Raw genomic sequence first — 17666 nt, 5'->3', positions numbered from 1 at the left:
AAAAATTTATAACATAATGTTAATATTAAAAAAGATAAATATAAAAAAATTATATGGTATATAATTATAAAACATTAATATTAAAACATAAAATTAAAAAAAATATTTTATAATTAAAAAATATTATTAAAAAATATTCTTTTTATATTCGGATCGGGTCGGGAATCCCGTCAGGAAGAGTTGCCTATCCCGATCCCGATCCCAAAATTGATCGGGTTGGGAAAAATCCCGACCACTCAGGTCTGGAAAAGTTCGGGACGGGAAAACTTCGGGACGAGAACGGGTTGGGAATCGGGACGATTCGGGATTTATGTGAAATTTGCCACCCCTAGTTATAAGGAATGAAATGTGATGACTTGGTGAGTCGGTCCACCACAACCCAGATATCATCACAATTCCTCAAGGATATCGGCAAATGGGTCACAAAGTCCATCGTGAAACAATCCTCCAGGTCGTCGGTACTCTGTCTTGACCTGCTGACACACCAAACATCTCGAAACATACTAATACACACTACGCTTCATTCCCTTCCACAAGAACCGAGTACGCAAATCTTTGTACATCTTATTTCTCCCTGGATGAGTACTCAACTTAGTACGATGAGTCTGAGATAAAATTTCCTCCCTCAAAGTATCATCCTTCGGAACAATAATGCGGCCATACAAACAAAGGAAACCATCGATTAATAATGAAATCTAGATGTGTTATCTGGATACTCTGCATACCTTTTTTGTGCTTGAAGGAATACCTTGAATAACAACAATATTCAATTGCACTGGATACAGAAAAAGTCTGAAGTGCAAACACTCGCACCTTGCGACTCAAGGTATCAGCAGTAAGATTAGCAGTTTCTGGATGATATTTAATTTCGCAGTAATAATAATTCATAAAATCCATCCAACGTCTCTGTCTCATGTTCAACTCTGCTTGAGTGAACAAATACTTAAGACTTTTGTGATATGTGAAGATCTCAAATCTCTCTCCATACAAGTAATGATGCTAGATCTTCAATGCAAAAACAATAGTTGCTAACTCAAGGTCGTGCACTAAATGATTGTTTTCGTGAACTTTCAACTGTCTAGAGGCGTATGCAATCACATGCCCATTCTGAGTCAGGACACACCCTAGTCCTTGAAGAAAAACATCACTGTAAACCACGTACCATCCAGATCCAGACGGTAAAGTCAACACAGACGCAGAAGTCAAATGTCTACGAAGATCACATAAATTTTCTTCACATTCTGAGGACCACTCAAAACTCACGCCCTTCCAAGTAAGTTGTGTAAAAGGCCGAGCTAGCTGCGAGAAATTCGCGATAAACAACGATAATATCCTGTTAGACCTAGAAAACTACGGATCTCAGCCACTGTCGTCGATCGCGATCAATTTACTACAACTTCAATCTTGCTCGGATCTACCAAAACTCTATCCATGGATATAATGTGGCCAAGAAATACCACCCAGTCCAGCCAAAACTCACACTTACTCAACTTAGCGTTGAGTTGTCTATCCATCTGAGTTTGCAACACAAGCCTCAGATGATATGCATGCTCATTTACATCACGTGAATATAATAAGATATCATCAATGAACAAAACAACGAACTTGCCCAGAAATTCTAAAAAACTCGATTAATTAGGTCCATAAGTACAGCCGACGTATTTGTCAAACCAAATTTCATTACCAAGAACTCATAATGCCCATACCTGGTCCTAAATGTTCTCTTGGCTATATCTTGATCTCGGACTCGCATCTGAGGATACCCAGACCTTAAGTAGTAAACTGAAGTTCCCTGCAGCTAATCAAACAATTCATGTATCCATGGTAAGGGGTACTTATTCTTGATTGTCACCCTGTTCAATTGGCGATAGTCAATGCACAAACGCATAGCCCATCTTTCTTCTTTACGAATAAAATAGGTTCTTCCAAAGGCGAAACACTGGGATGAATGTAACCTTTGTCCAAAATAACTTGAAGCTGCTGCTTCAACTCACGCATCTCTGATGGAGCCAGACGATACGGTGCTCGAGAAATAGACAAATTTCTTGGCATAAACTCTATGGCAAAGTAAACTTCACGCACTGGAGGAAAACCTAGAATCTCATCTGGAAACACGTCTGGAAATTTATTCACTACTAGAAAATCCTCTATACCAACACTTCTGGTGGATGTATCAACTGCATAGATGAGGTAGCCTTCTGCGCTAGACTGTAAAGCTCGACAAGCTTTCATAGCCGATACCAAAAATCATCTGAGGTCGTGCTCTCTCACCATAAAAGAACCAGCTATCACCACCAAATGGGTGAAACTTTACCAATCTCTGGTAACAATCCACTAAATCTCGGTATGTAGTTAATACATCAATTCCCAGAATGCACTCTAAATCCTCCATTGCTAATATCATGAGATTCACCATCAAAATATTCCCCAAAAACTCTAAGGGACAACCAATCATTAGACGCTTAGCTGACGCAGACTGACCTTTTGGGGTAGAAACAACAACCAACGAGTCTAGAGATATGTATGGTATCTTATGCCTCTTAACAAAGTGTGCAGATATAAAATAATGAGATGAACTAGTGTCAATAAATGCAAATGCAGGTATATCAAATAACAGAAACATACCCGCTATGACCTTCTCATTCTCATCCACTGCATGATCATTTCTCAAGGCAAACACCTGGCTTGAAGCATGAAGCTTCAAATTAGAACCTCCAGTCGACTGCCCCTGTGGCCTTTGGTGCACTGACGCCTGAGATCCAAAACTAGAATGCGCTCCCCCAGCCTGTGGAAAATCTTTCTTCAAATGACGAATCTCTCCGCAAAAAAAACATGCTCCTGAGACTTTTCGGCATCTATTAGTAGGATGATTTCCACCACAATGATTGCAGGGACCCTGATTCTTCTTCCCAAAGCGCATCACTCCCCCTGATCCTGAGGAAGAGGTAGAACAGACTTTTTTCAAAGCTGAGCTCAGGGGCCCAAGGAACTCGCGGGTCTAGACGAGAAGAAAGATCTGTTACGACAAATGATGTCCTCTTCCTGGTGACATTGACTAACCAATCCCTCATAGGTCATGTATTCACCCACAGAAACTCGATCATGGATCTCCGGATTAAGGCCTTTGTGAGGACCTCGGTTCTAATCATATCAGAGAATCAATACATAAATAAGAATTTTTTTTAAAGAACATGACCGGACCCCATGCTCACCTCCATGAACGAGACCGTGCATTAATTTTTAGGGCCCACAGACCCCATGCCACATCCGGGTCAAGGTTCGTTCATCCAAAATACACTAAAATTCCAATTATATGTTTCAGCACGGGTCTGTGCATAGAAATTCAAAATCACAAACTTACTGTCTCGATTAGAATTCACACGGACCCATGCACGGAGGCATGTCCGGGGTCCATGCATGAACAAAATCAAACATTTCACAAATGCGAAGGTACAAGAACCCCCACACAGACGTAGACACGGGTGGCCTGCTAAATTTCTGAAAAATAAAACTAAGGCAGTAGAAATGGAATTCCAACCACAACTCAAATCTCAACATTACAACATGCATTAATACATCAAACCAACCATAATACCAATCATGAAGTTCTAGAGTTGATCAAATACTCAACAACATAGAACATGCTTCGATTCTAGGTTTACATAACAAAATACATATCAAGTTCGAATTACAAATTCGAATTCTAAAACCAAGTTTTCACTTCTAACATTCAACTCGATCTAGCCATGGTGCCTCTGACTCGATCCTGCCCCACCTATTGCCAAGTACACATACAAAAATAAGACAACAGCCAGATAAATCCGGTGAGAATGATATTCCCAGTAAAAGCAACAAACATAAAATATCAAGTAATTATATCGAAAACAAGATATAACTTCAACATATTCCAAATTTGAATTAGAATTAAATGCATGTCTTTAAAATCGGGATTATCTAATCGGATAATCAAATGTAATCTCGGTTCTTTGGTTGGGATCCCGAGGACAAGATACTACAACTACGCACCGACTCTCCCATTTTAGGTGAAAGATGCATATCCCAATCCCCTAGACTATGGAGAAACTATAACGAGTATTCGGGCCATGGAAGAACTCGAAAAACAAGGCCATTCGAATATAATCCCCAAAACATCTAATTCAAAATGAAATAAAATTGGCTCAATATGAATGCAAGTGAAATCAAAATACATTCAAACATGTAATTCAAGTAATTCAAATAAACAAGCATGTGATTCCCGGGAACTCGAAAATCATTCCATATTTGAGTATTCGTCCCTATTCGATTCGATGTCGACTCATACCTTTTCGTTTCGAAGCTCCAACTCAAGATAAGCTGCAAAGGTAGAAGATACAATAACCATTTATTCCAACCTCAATTCAAATCGACAAGTTAATCGAGTTACCATTTCACAATCAATTCGACGAAAATTCAAATTCTTTCAAATCTTAGCTCAACGACCTTCAAACCAATCTGTAAAGAAGTAATATAGGCTCGAATCAACAATCAAACTCAATCAAAAACAAAAACTCTAACCGGCGGTATAACGGCTTATAAACGGACAACCAAAAAACCACAAACTCTTCTTATCAATTAATACAACCCATATCAACTTCAATCTCAACAAAAACAACTCAATATCAACAATTCCCAAAAGCCCTATTTCGAATTAATGCTTCAAAATTCACAATAAATCCAAACGTCGTTCTTTTTACGATCCGTCTTTAAATATACAATCTATGCTAGCTCAAGAACGTTATATCCAATCGAAATCAAATTCTATCGACATCCAAAAAATGAAGTATAACCGATCGAAAAAAAACTTACGGTACAACGGAGCCTTCGATGTTGTGATCGCAAATATGCCTTCAGATTGAATTTCTATCTGACGGATTGTGCAAACAGAAGAAATCAAGGAGCTTGAAGGGCGGCCATGGAGGTTGGCGTGAAGGATGGAGAAGAAGAGAAGAAGAATGAGACTAAGTCAAACAAATCAAGTCCAAGATATTATATAAAATCCCTTTTTTGCACTATAGTTCCTAAAATTTCCAAAAATTGCAAAACAGCCTTTGAACAAATATCAATTCAATCCCTCAATTTCTAATCTCGGAAAAATCAGTAACAAACTCAATTAAGAATATCTCGGGGCGTTACAATTCTCCCCCTCTAAGAATTGATTTCGTCCTCGAAATTGAATAAGAATCAATCACATAAGATAGAGAATAAAGAACCAAAGACTGAAATAAGAACTCACGTCATAGAAATAAATCAGGAAATCGCTGTCTCATATCAGACTCTGTCTCCCAAGTCGCTTCTTCAACCCCGTGTCGGCTCCACTGAACTTTCACTAACAAAATCGACTTGTTTCTGAGTTGCTTCTCTTTTCTGTCAATAATCTGAATCGGTCGCTCGAAGTAGCTCAACGCTTCATTAAGTTCGGCCTCGTCTGGTTGAAGAATATGAGAAGGATCTGGATGATATTTTCGCAACATAGAGACATGAAAAACGTCGTGAATGCCTGATAGAGATGGAGGAAGTGCAAGTCTGTAGGCAAGATCGTCTATCTTCTCCAAAATCTCATATGAACCGATGAATCTCATAGACAACTTCCTATCTTCCCAAATCTTACTGTGCATTTGAACGAAAAATCATTAAAAAAACTCGGTCTCCCTGATCGAAATACAGAGGTCTACGTCGGATATTCGCATACTTGACGTGTCTGTCCTGAGCTATTGTGGGGCCTCGAATTATTAATCTCAATCTTAGGGCAATTAGAAATTAAACATCATTAATTAAACAAGGAAGGAATAAGATCAAACAAAATTTTTTTACAATGTGTTCATCAACTACCCAAGAACATCATTCATAAGTGTTTCCAACATGCTTGCTAGTCTTCTAAACTCATCAAATCAGCTACACAACCCGAGTCCACATATATATCCTCTCTCATGAGCTACCCTTGATGACTTCGGCCAGCTCTTGCCCCATCTGTTTTCATGCACACATACAAAACAAGACAACAGCCGGAAACGTCCGGTAAGAATACAATCTCAGTATAATCAACATATATATGCGTTAAATAAAAACATATCGACTCTAAATATTTCAACTCAAGAATAGAATAAACGCATATATATAAAGAATTGATTCCTATCACACTCTTTTCCATCAAGATTCGTATACGATCTTGACATGGATATCCATCTATCGTCGTCTCATCAGACTCGAAAATAAGGTCGCCTCAGACCTTGGCATAAGAATAAATTCATATCTCATATCGTATCATAATCATATAGAACCAAAGATCCACTACCTGAGATGGATCGACAGCATCATAACAAAATCAAAACAATAAACAAGTATGTGATTTTGGCGGGACAACTCAAGAAGCTTCATTCTCGAGTTACAAATCCCTGACTTGCGATGTCATCTTATACCTTCTTGTTTTGTCGGTTCTTGCAGCTTCAAATCTAAAACAGAACAATAAGAACACATATATTAAATTCTAACCAACTTCCCAACTCCATCATCATTCATTCTTCACAATCAAACAACTTCAAACCTCAACTTCGTCTTCTTCGGTTCGAATTCAAATTCTTGAGTCATTAGCCTTCAAACTAATCTGAAAGTGAAGAATAAAAATACTACAACATCAACAACATCTCAAAGAACGTCTCAGCTCAATCATCAGCTATCAAAATGGCTTCAAAACATGAATCGATGACATAGCGACTGAAAATCGGTAACTGACGAAATATCAAAATCAAATCTAACTATCAAATACTTGATTCATCAACAAAACATCATCATAATCTTCATACCAGCAGCTATATGCACCGAATATAAGCTGAAAATCATGGTTAAGTACAATAAGATACAACCTTCGATCCGATTTTGAATATATCACGCATATAACCTCAAGAACGCATACATAAAGCATAAAATCTGATATCTGCAACATTTCAATCTTCAACACATGCTGAAATACGTAAAAACTTACACTAGATCGAAGCCCTTGTCTCAAGGATTCCAGAACACTTTTCGGAATCGAAATCGGACGATCGAATCAAAAGTTACGGGGTTTTGAAAATAAGAAAACCAAAGAAAATGAAGATCTCGGCTTCTCTGCTCAAATTTTCTGAATTGCTTATAACATATACACGTATACATGCTGATAATATAATAAAAATTTGATAACTTCAAGCCAAATTGCATTTTAGCCCCTCAATTCTTCAATACTTGCAATTTGGTCCTCGGCCCTTAATTTAATTCAATTTCAATCCTAAATAATTTAAGAATATTAGAATTAAAATTGAAACTCTAAATATTCCAAAATTAAATATACTCGGATTAAAATTAAATAATCTCAGATTAAATCAAATAATCCCTGGTCTTACATTTCTCCCCCACTAAGACATAAGTTCGTCCTCGAATTCATAAATAATCAAGATATGCAGTCTGTATACACATAAAAATAAAGAATACCAAAAAATTGAATAAGAACTCACATCAGTGGAATAGATAGGGAAATCTCTGTCTCATGTCATCTTCAGTTTCCCACGTCACTTCTTCAACTCCGTGCCGACTCCATTAAATCTTCACCAATGGAATGGTCTTCTTTCGGAGTTTTTTTTCCTTCCTATCAAGTATCTAAATCGGTTGTTCAAATTAGCTAAGAGTTTCATCCAACTCAGCTTCATCAGGTTGCAAGATATGAGATTCATCAGGTTGATACTTCCGAAGCATCGAGACATGAAATACATCGTGGATACCAGATAAAGATGGCGGCAATGTAAGTCGATAAGCTAGATCGTTTATCTTCACCAGAATCTCATACGGGCCAATAAAACGTGGAGACAACTGACCTCTCTTACCAAATCGAACAGTATCCCTGAAGGGAGAAATCTTCAAGAATACTCTATCTCCCTGATCAAAAGATAACGGTCGACGTCGTACATTCGCATATCTGGCTTGTCTATGCTGTGCTGTTCTCATTCTCTGCTGAATCAACTTTACCTTCTCAGTCATCTGTCTGATCATATCTGGTCCCAATTCAGGTACCTCTGACACATCATCCCAATACAGCGGTGATCGACACTTCTTCCCATACAATTCTTCAAATGGATCCATCTCTATACTCGTCTGATAACTGTTGTTATAAGAAAACTCCACAGGTGGTATGGAATCTTGCCATGTAGTACCAAAATCAAGTACTACAACTCTAAGCATATCCTCAAGAGTCTGAATAGTTTGTTCAGATTGTCCGTCAGTTTGAGGATGATAGGCGGTACTCAAATTTAAGCGCGTACCTAGAGCTTGCTATAGGCTATGCCAAAAGTGCGAAGTGAATCTCGGATCTCGATTAGATACAATCGACTTTGGCACACCTTGCAATCGTACCACTTCTCGAACATATAAATCTGCCATTTGATCATGACGATAAGTCATTCGGTATGGAATAAAACATGCAGATTTTGTCAGCCTATCAATGATCACCCAAATAGCATCGCATCCTCGAGATGATCGTGGTAATTTCGTCACAAAATCCATGGAAATATGATCTCATTTCCATTCAGGAACAGATAAACTTTGAAATAGACCTCCAGCCTTCACTTGTTGGCAGTTCAAATATTTAGATACAAATTCTGTCACACCAGATTTCATTTGTTTCCACCAGTACTGATTCTTCAAGTCTTTGTACATTTTCCTGCCTCCAGGGTGAATGTTGAATCTACTACTATGAGCTTCTTTCAGTATCTGCTGTTTCAAATCAAAAACATCTGGAACAACAATTCGGTTATTCACATACAATACATCATCGGTACTGATCTTATACTCAGATTGATGCCCTGATCTGATCATTTCAATCAATTTCTGAACACTGATGTCTAATTTCTGTGCTTCTTTAATTCAAATCAACAATTCAGGCTCAGCACTGATAGCATATTCTCTGATCGGTCTCCTATCAGTCTCAAATATATATCCAGAAATACAGCAATCTTCAATCAAATTAGATACACCTATAATAGACAAGGATAAAGCACATATCTTCCTACTTAGGGCATCTGCTGCTGCATTTGACTTCCCTGGATAATATTTGATTTCACCATCGAAGTCTTTCAATAAATCAATCCATCTTCTTTGTCTCATGTTCAGCTCAGATTGTGAAAACAGATACTTCAAACTCTTATGATCAGAAAATATTTCAAACTTTTCACCATACATATAATGTTGCCAGATTTTTAATGCAAAAACGATAGCTGCCAATTCAAGATCATGAATTGGATATCTGACTTCATGTGGTTTCATTTGTCGTGAAGCATACGCAACAACATGTCCTCTCTGCATCAAAACACATCCCAAACCTTGGTGAGAAGCATCGCTATACACAACAAAATCACCAGTACCTTAAGGGATTGTCAAGACTGGTGCTGTAGTCAATCTTTTCTTCAACTCAAGAAAACTAGCTTCACACGCCTCAGACCAAATAAACGGTGCATTCTTCTGGGTAAGCTGTGTAATAGGCCTTGCAATGGACGAAAAGTCTTTGATAAATCAACGGTAATAACCTGCTAAGACCATAGAACTTTGAATTTCTGGCACAGATGTCGGTCTCTGCCAACTGATCACAACTTCAACTTTACTAGGATCAACTGAAATACCATCTCCTGAAATAATATGACCCAGAAATACAATCTTTTTCAACCAAAACTCACATTTGGATAGCTTAGAATACAGTTTCTCCTCTCTCAACGTCTTCAAAAATGTTCTCAAGTGGTCAGCATGATCACATAGGTTCTTAGAGTATATCAAAATATCATCAATAAAGATAATAACAAAATCATCTAGATACTTTTGAAATACTTTATTCATCAATCCCATAAACACTGCTGGTGCATTAGTTAGACCAAAAGGCATGACTATAAGTTCGTAATGTCCATACCTAGTTTTAAATGCAATCTTAGGAATATCCTCATCTCTTACCCTCAATTGATGATAGCCTGATCTCAAATCAATCTTCGAATATACTGACGAACCCTGCAATTGATCAAACAAGTCATCGATTCTAGGTAAAGGATAGCGATTCTTTACCATTGCTTTATTCAATTGCTGGTAGTCAATACATAATCTCATCGATACGTCTTTCTTTCTGACAAACAATACCAGAGCGCCCCAAGGAGAAACACTCGTACTGATATAACCTTTGGATAATAGATCTTCAAGCTTCTCTTTCAACTCTTTCAATTCAATTGGTGTCATACGTTAAGGTGCTTTCGATATCGGTTGCGTACCTGCATCAATTTTATGCTGAAGTTTACCTCTCGAAATGGAGGCAATCCCGGAATCTCGTCCGGTAAAACATCAGCAAACTCACTAACCACTGGCAAATCAGCCAATTTTGGGCTAGTTTTTAATACATCAAGTGCGTAAATAAGGAATCCTTATGCCCCTTTCTGCAATAAATCAGTCATAGCAAGAACAAATATCAAAGGAATTCTGGCTCGTGATCCCTTACCATAAAAGTTCCACTCGTCAGCCATCTCCGGTCTGAACCTCACAATCTTCTGAAAACAATCAACTGTAGCCCTGTACTTGGTTAACGTGTCTATACCGATAAAACAATCAAAGTCGGATAATCCAAGTACAATACAGTCTAAGTCAATCTCATTACCATCATACTGCAATGAACAATTTCTAATTGACTTTATGGATACTATACCTTTTCCCAAGGGTGAGGAAATAGATACAATAGCATATAATGACTCGACAGGTAATGAATGCAATAACGCAAATTGTTCAGAAATAAAGGTATGAGAAGCTCCTGTATCAACTAGTACATAAATAGGATAACCGCAAAGAGAACAATTACTTGCTATCACATCATCAGGTGATGCCTGTGCCTGCTCCTCAGTCAATGCAAACACTCTAGCTTGCTGTCTCGGAGGTTGACTCACAGTCTGACTTCCTCCTCCTCTACCTTGCTGCTGAGTATGTGTTTGGAACGAATGAACAGAAGATGCAGATTGAGCCACTGGTCTTGATGATCCTGCACCTTGTGAACCTTCAACACCCCGCTGTGGGCAGACCCTCGCAAAATGTCCGGTCTGATTATAGATATGACAACTGCCAAACACTCCTCGATACTGGTCGCTGGCATGACGACCTCCACACTTTGTATATTACACCTCAGAACCACTAGACTTCTGTCCAGCTTTGAACGGTTTAGATCCACTCGAGCTTGATGAACTACCTCCAGAATGCTTAAATTGCTTACTCTTTCCCTTGAAGAAATTCTTCTTACCACTGCTAGAACCTCCTCCTTCAAATCGTGGTGGTGGTGGAATCTGTGGCTGATCAGCAATTGGTACATGTATAGCTGGTGCTGGCACAAACGGTGCTCCTCGTTGCCTTAACAACCCAGCTTCAGCCCATTTTGCACGATCAAGAGCATCGGAAAAATTGTTCGGTCATCCCGCATTCACGAAAGTAAAAGCATCAGGATTTAACCCATTAATGAAGTGGTCAGCTTGAGCTTCATCACTGTCTGCTATATGGGGAGCAAACTTCAGCAAACTCGTTAATTTAGCAACATATTGTTCAATATTCAGTTGCCCTTTCTGCAAGCTAGAAAATTCCGCTCCTTTCTCCTTCCTATAAGATATTGGGAAGAATCGTTGATAGAAAGCAGTTTTAAAAACAACCCATGTAATAACCGTACCTCGATGCTCTAGTGCTCTTCGTGTTGATATCCACCAACCTTTGGCAACTTCATGTAGTTGGTGTATAACAAGTTTGACTCGACGATTGTTGGCATAGTCAAGGGATTCAAACAACTCTTCAATATCCTTGAGCCAACTCTCACATTCTACAGAGTTCTCAGTTCCTTTCAGTGTTGGCGGTTTAAACGACTGAAAGCGTTTCAACATAGTTTCCATCGGAGTAACAGTCATATCCCCCATATATCTCGAAGTACTACCCTGCTCAGTCCTAGGCATTTCTGTTGTCGGTGGCACTATCGGTTCTACTCTCGGTGCTTCAGTTTCTTGTGGCACTATCGGTTCTATCACTGCCTGTTCTGGCAGCAGAACTGTGCCAGTCTGTCTAGTCACTGGTCTTCGAGGCATATCTGATTAGGAAACAGATTAGTACACAATTCAATCTTAGACATAATAAATTTGTTTCAGTCCTCCTCTGATTAGCACGATAATGCCTTCTCAAGAGATCGAGTTCTGATTCAGTCTCAGTCCACTCCAATCAAATCAAATAAGCAAGTAGCATGCGATTCTCAAAGCTTTAAATCAGTTTAAGATTAATAAACATGCTTCAAGAATAAATAAATCAGAATAGAAGACTCGGTCTACCCCGCTCAATCACTACAATTCAATCTAGGTCCAAGAGCAACATCAGCTCTGATACCACCTGTTGTGGGGCCTTGGGTTATTAATCTCAATCTTAGGGCAATTAAAAATTAAACATCATTGATTAAACAAGGAAGGAATAAGATCAAACAATTTTTTTTTTCAAAGGGGGGTGCGCGGGGTCCATCAAAAACAGCAGACCGAGCACAGAGGGGTGCGCGGGGTCGGTCAAAAATAGCGGACCGAGCGCCCTCTCTAACCCAACTCTCGGTTTAGGAAAAATTGGGCTGCGCTCGGTCTGCTAAAAAGAGCAGACCGAGCACAACTCTAGGCAGTCTTGTGCTCTGGTTTTTTACAGCAAAATTTGATCCTTTCAACCCTTTCAATTCAACATATTGAAGTCCTAAAACATGTAGACATATATAGAACAAGATCTAAACATGTTTATAACAAGTTGATACATCAAAGTGACCATTAGGAATCCAACAAAAGCATGAAATTTACAAGGTGTTCATCAACTACCCAAGAACATCATTCATAAGTGTTTCCAACATGCTTGCTAGTCTTCTAAACTCCTCAAATCAACTACACAACCCGAGTCCACATATATATCCTCTCTCATGAGATACCCTCGATGACTTTGGCCAGCTTTTGCCCCATCTGTTGTCATGCACACATACAAAACAAGACAATAGCCGGAAATGTCCGGTGAGAATACAATCTCAGTATAATCAACATATATACGCGTTAAATAAAAATATATCGACTCTAAACATTTCAACACAAGAATAGAATATATATAAAGAATTGATTCCTATCATACTCTTTGCCATCAAGATTCATATACGATCTTGACATGGATATCCATCTATCGTCGTCTCATCAGACTCGAAAATAAGGTCGCCTCAGACCTTGGCATAAGAATCAATTCATATCTCATATCGTATCATAATCATATAGAACCAAAGATCCACTATCTGAGATGGATCGACAACATCATAACAAAATCAAAACAATAAACAAGTATGTGATTTTGGCGGGACAACTCAAGAAGCTTCATTCTCGAGTTAAAAATCCCTGACTTGCGATGTCATCTTATACCTTCTTGTTTTGTTGGTTCTTGCAGCTTCAAATCTGAAACAGAACAATAAGAACACATATATTAAATTCTAACCAACTTCCCAACTCCATCATCATTCATTCTTCACAATCAAACAACTTCAAACCTCAACTTCGTCTTCTTCGGTTCGAATTCAAATTCTTGAGTCGTTAGCCTTCAAAATAATCTGAAAGTGAAGAATAAAAGTACTACAACATCAACAACATTTTAAAGAACGTCTCAGCTCAATCATCAGCTATCAAAACGGTTTCAAAACATGAATTGACATCGTAGCGACTGAAAATTGGTAACCGACGAAATATCGAAATCAAATCTAACTATCAAATACGTGATTCATCAACAAAACATCATCATAATCTTCATACCAGCAGCTATATGCACCGAATATAAGCTGGAAATCATGATTAAGTACAATAAGATACACCCTTCGATCCGGTTTCGAATATATCACGCATATAACCTCAAGAACGCATACCAAAAGCATAAAATCTGATATCTGCAACATTTAAATCTTAAACCCATGCCAAAATACGTAACAACTTACACTAGATCGAAGCCCTCGTTGCAAGGATTCGAGAACACTTTTCGGAATCAAAATCGGACGATCGAATTAAAAGTTACGGGGTTTTGAAAATCAGAAAATGAAAGAAAATGAAGATCTCGGCTTCTCTGCTCAACTTTTCTGAATTGCTTATAAAATATACACGTATACATGCTGATAATCTAATAAAAATCTGATAAATTCAAGCCAAATTGCATTTTAGCCCCTCAATTCTTTAGTATTTGCAATTTGGTCCTCGGCCCTTAATTTAATTCAATTTCAATCCTAAATAATTTAAGAATATTAGAATTAAAATTGAAACTCTAAATATTCCCAAATTAAATATACTCGGATTAAAATTAAATAATCTCAGATTAAATCAAATAATCCCGGGCCTTACAACTGTCTTCATTTTCAACCGAATAATCTTCTCCAGCTGAACCAAGTCTCGAATCATATCTGGTCCCAAATCAGGTGACTCAGAAATCTCATCCCAGTACAAAAGAGATTTGCATTTATTTTCGTACAACGCCTCAAAAGGTGTCATCCCAATACTTTCCTGATAGCTGTTGTTGTACAAGAACTCAACAAGAGGTAACGAATACTACCAACTAGTGCCAATGTCAAGCACTACAGCTCGTAGCATATCCTCCAAAGTCTGAATCGTCCGCTCTAACTGACCGTCGGTCTGAGAATGATATGCTATACTCAGGTCCAAACGAGTACCAAGTGCCTCTTGAATACTGTGCCAAAAGTGAGAAGTAAACCGAAGATCCCGGTCTCAAACAATGGACTTTGGCACACCATGCAATCTGAAAATGTCTCGGACATAGATATCGGCCATCTGATCATGTCAATACTTCATCCTGTACGGAATAAAGCAAGCAGATTTTGTAAATTAAATCAATCACTACCCAGATTGCATCACAATCTTGGACTGAACGCGGTAGTTTTGTGACGAAATCCATCGAAATGTGATCCCATTTCCACTCTGGTATGGATAAACTGTGCAACAGACCACCCAGTCTCTTCCTCTCTGCTTTCACCTGCTGACAGTTCAAACAACGAGACACAAATTTCGTAACATCACTCTTCAATTGTTTCCACCAGAATTGACTTCTCAAATCATTATACATCTTTTGGCCACCTGGATGAACACTGAATCAACTACAATGTTCCTCTCGCAAAATTTGATGTCTCAACTCAGAAATATCGGGCACAACAATACGATTATTCATAAACAAAGTATCATCACTGACTTGAAACTCAGACTGGTGTCCTGATCTGACTTTCTCTATCAAATTTTGAATACTCGGATCAGATTTTTGTGCTTCTTTGATCTTCAGCAATAACTCTGGTTCGGCTTGAATAGTAAATACTCTGATAGATCTCCTATATGTTTCAAACTCTAAACCAAAAGTGCAAAAATCATCGATCAACAGAGAAACACCGATATTAGAAATAGATAGAGAACAAATATTTCGGCTCAAAGCATCAGCTGCTGCATTCGATTTCCCCGGATAATACTTGACTTCATAGTCGATGTCTTTCAGCAGATCTAACCATCTCCTCTATCTCATATTCAACTCAGACTGGGAAAACAGATACTTCAAGCTCTTATGATCAGAAAAGATCTCAAAAGTCTCACCATAAAGATAGTGACGCCAGATCTTCAAAGCAAAAACAATTGCTGCAAGCTCAAGATCATGAATCGGATAACGAATCTCGTGCGGTTTCAACTGCCTCGATGCATAAGATATCACGTGCTTCCTTTGCATAATAACACATCCCAAACCTCGGTGAGAAGCATCCCAATAAACTAAAAAACCACCAGTACCTGAAGTAATAAATAGAATTGGAGCACTAGTCAATCTCCTCTTCAAATCAACGAAACTGGCCTCACAAGCCTCGGTCCAGACAAATGGCGCATTCTTTTGAGTTAGCTGAGTAATCGGCTTCGCAATGGATGAGAATCCCTCAATGAACCTGCGATAATAACCCGCTAAACCCATAAAACTTTGAATCTCAAGAACAGATGTTGGTCTAGGCCAATTCATAATCGCTTCAATCTTGTTGGGATCGACAGAAATACCATATCTTGAAATAATATTGTGACCGAGAAAAACAACTCAATCCAACCAGAATTCGCACTTCAACAATTTGGCATAAAACTTTTTGGCACGCAAAATTTGCAAAACGATCCTCCAGTTCTCTGCATGATCAGTACGACTCTTCGAATAGATAAAATATCATCAATGAAATAATCACAAACTCATCCAAATACTTCTGAAAGATTCGATTCATCAGACCCATAAAAAATGCAGGAGCGTTAGTCAAACCGAACGGCATGACTATAAACTCAAAATGGTCATACCTCGTCGTGAAAGAAGTCTTAGGAACATCCTACTCATGAACTTTCAGCTGATGATATCCTGACCTCAGATCAATATTCGAATAAAAAGATAAACCCTGCAACTGATAAAAAATGTCATCTATTCGAGGAAATGGATATTTATTCTTTGTCGTATCTTGGTTTAACTGACGGTAGTTGCTGCAATGTCACATAGATCCATATTTATTTCTCACAAAAAGAAAAGGAGCACCCCAAGGCGACACACTAGGTCTGATGTATCCCTTGGAAATCAAATCCTCAAGCTGTTCTTTCAATTTTTTCAATTCGACAGGTGCCATTCGATACGGAGCTTTTGAAATCTATTGAGTAACTTACATTAATTTGATGCTGTATTAAATATCACGAATAGCAGGAAAACCAAGAATCTCATCCAAAAAGACGTCAGAAAACTCCTTAACCACTGATATGTCAACCAATTCGGGGCTAGATTTCAGAACATCGATGGCATAAATCAAGAATCCCTCTGCACCTTTCTGTAACAAACAGGTCATCGACAAAATATATATAAAAAGAATCTTGGATCGAGAACCCTTACCGAAAATTCCACTCATCTGCCATTTTTGGTCTTAATAGAACTAATTTCTGGAAACAATCAACTGTAGCCTTGTACTTGGTTAAAGCATCTATACAAAAAATGCAGTCAAAATAATATAACCTAAGTACAATACAATCCAATTCAATCATATTCCCTTCAGAACAAATTTCACAGTTCTGAACCAATTTCACAGAAACAATTCCCCCACCCAAATGTGAAGTAACAGCAACTACAACAGGCAAAGGCTCAGAAGTCAAGGAATGCATCAAAAAAATTCCTCAGATATAAAAGAATGAGATGCACCCATATCTATCAATACATGAGCAGGATAATCATAAATCGAATAGTTACCTGCTATAACATCATTGGGCGCTGCCTGAGCCTGATCCTCGGTAAGAGCACTGACTCTCGCCTGCTGTCTAGGAGGATGATTCACATTCTAATTACCTCTCTGTCGGTTCTACTGTTGTGGTTGAAAAGAGTGGACTACAGAAGCTTGCCTCTTAGGCTGAACTGATGGTCTAGAAGAACTTCCACTCTGAGTTCGATCAGAACCACGCTGAAGACAAACTCTAGCAAAGTGTCCAGCATGCTGACAGATGTTATAGCTCCCAAAAATTCCACGACATTGATCACTGGAGTGGCAACCTCCACATTTGCTGCAAGACAAACCTGTAGTT

At 38.4% G+C, this 17666-nt stretch overlaps 1 protein-coding gene across 1 annotated transcript; it reads right to left on the bottom strand.

Annotated features, from left to right (window-relative positions):
* Window positions 1-2203: 2203 nt before the first annotated feature.
* LOC140878813 (uncharacterized) lies at window positions 2204-8148 on the bottom strand. The gene is made up of 3 exons (XM_073282441.1): window positions 8035-8148; window positions 3024-3141; window positions 2204-2934 (listed from the first exon to the last, which is right to left on the bottom strand). The coding sequence occupies exons 1-3, from the start codon at window positions 8146-8148 to the stop codon at window positions 2204-2206; spliced, it is 963 nt and encodes a 320-aa protein (XP_073138542.1).
* Window positions 8149-17666: the final 9518 nt, after the last annotated feature.

This window comes from Henckelia pumila, chromosome 2 (assembly GCF_033568475.1).
Source record: "Henckelia pumila isolate YLH828 chromosome 2, ASM3356847v2, whole genome shotgun sequence".
NCBI lineage: Eukaryota > Viridiplantae > Streptophyta > Magnoliopsida > Lamiales > Gesneriaceae > Henckelia > Henckelia pumila.
The sequence above is the reverse complement of the archived record's forward strand: the minus strand, read 5'-3'. Positions and strand labels throughout refer to the sequence as shown.

What these genes read in the sequence shown, in the direction of transcription:
- LOC140878813 (XM_073282441.1), bottom strand. Translation starts at nt 8,148, where the DNA reads ATGGATCCATTTGAAGAATTGTATGGGAAGAAGTGTCGATCACCGCTG. An exon ending in TCAGACAGATGACTGAGAAG is followed by an intron (nt 3,142 to 8,034) that starts GTAAAGTTGATT and finishes TGATATGATTAG; the next exon opens with AACCGAGGTCCTCACAAAGG. An exon ending in GGAAGAGGACATCATTTGTC is followed by an intron (nt 2,935 to 3,023) that starts GTAACAGATCTT and finishes CCTCTTCCTCAG; the next exon opens with GATCAGGGGGAGTGATGCGC.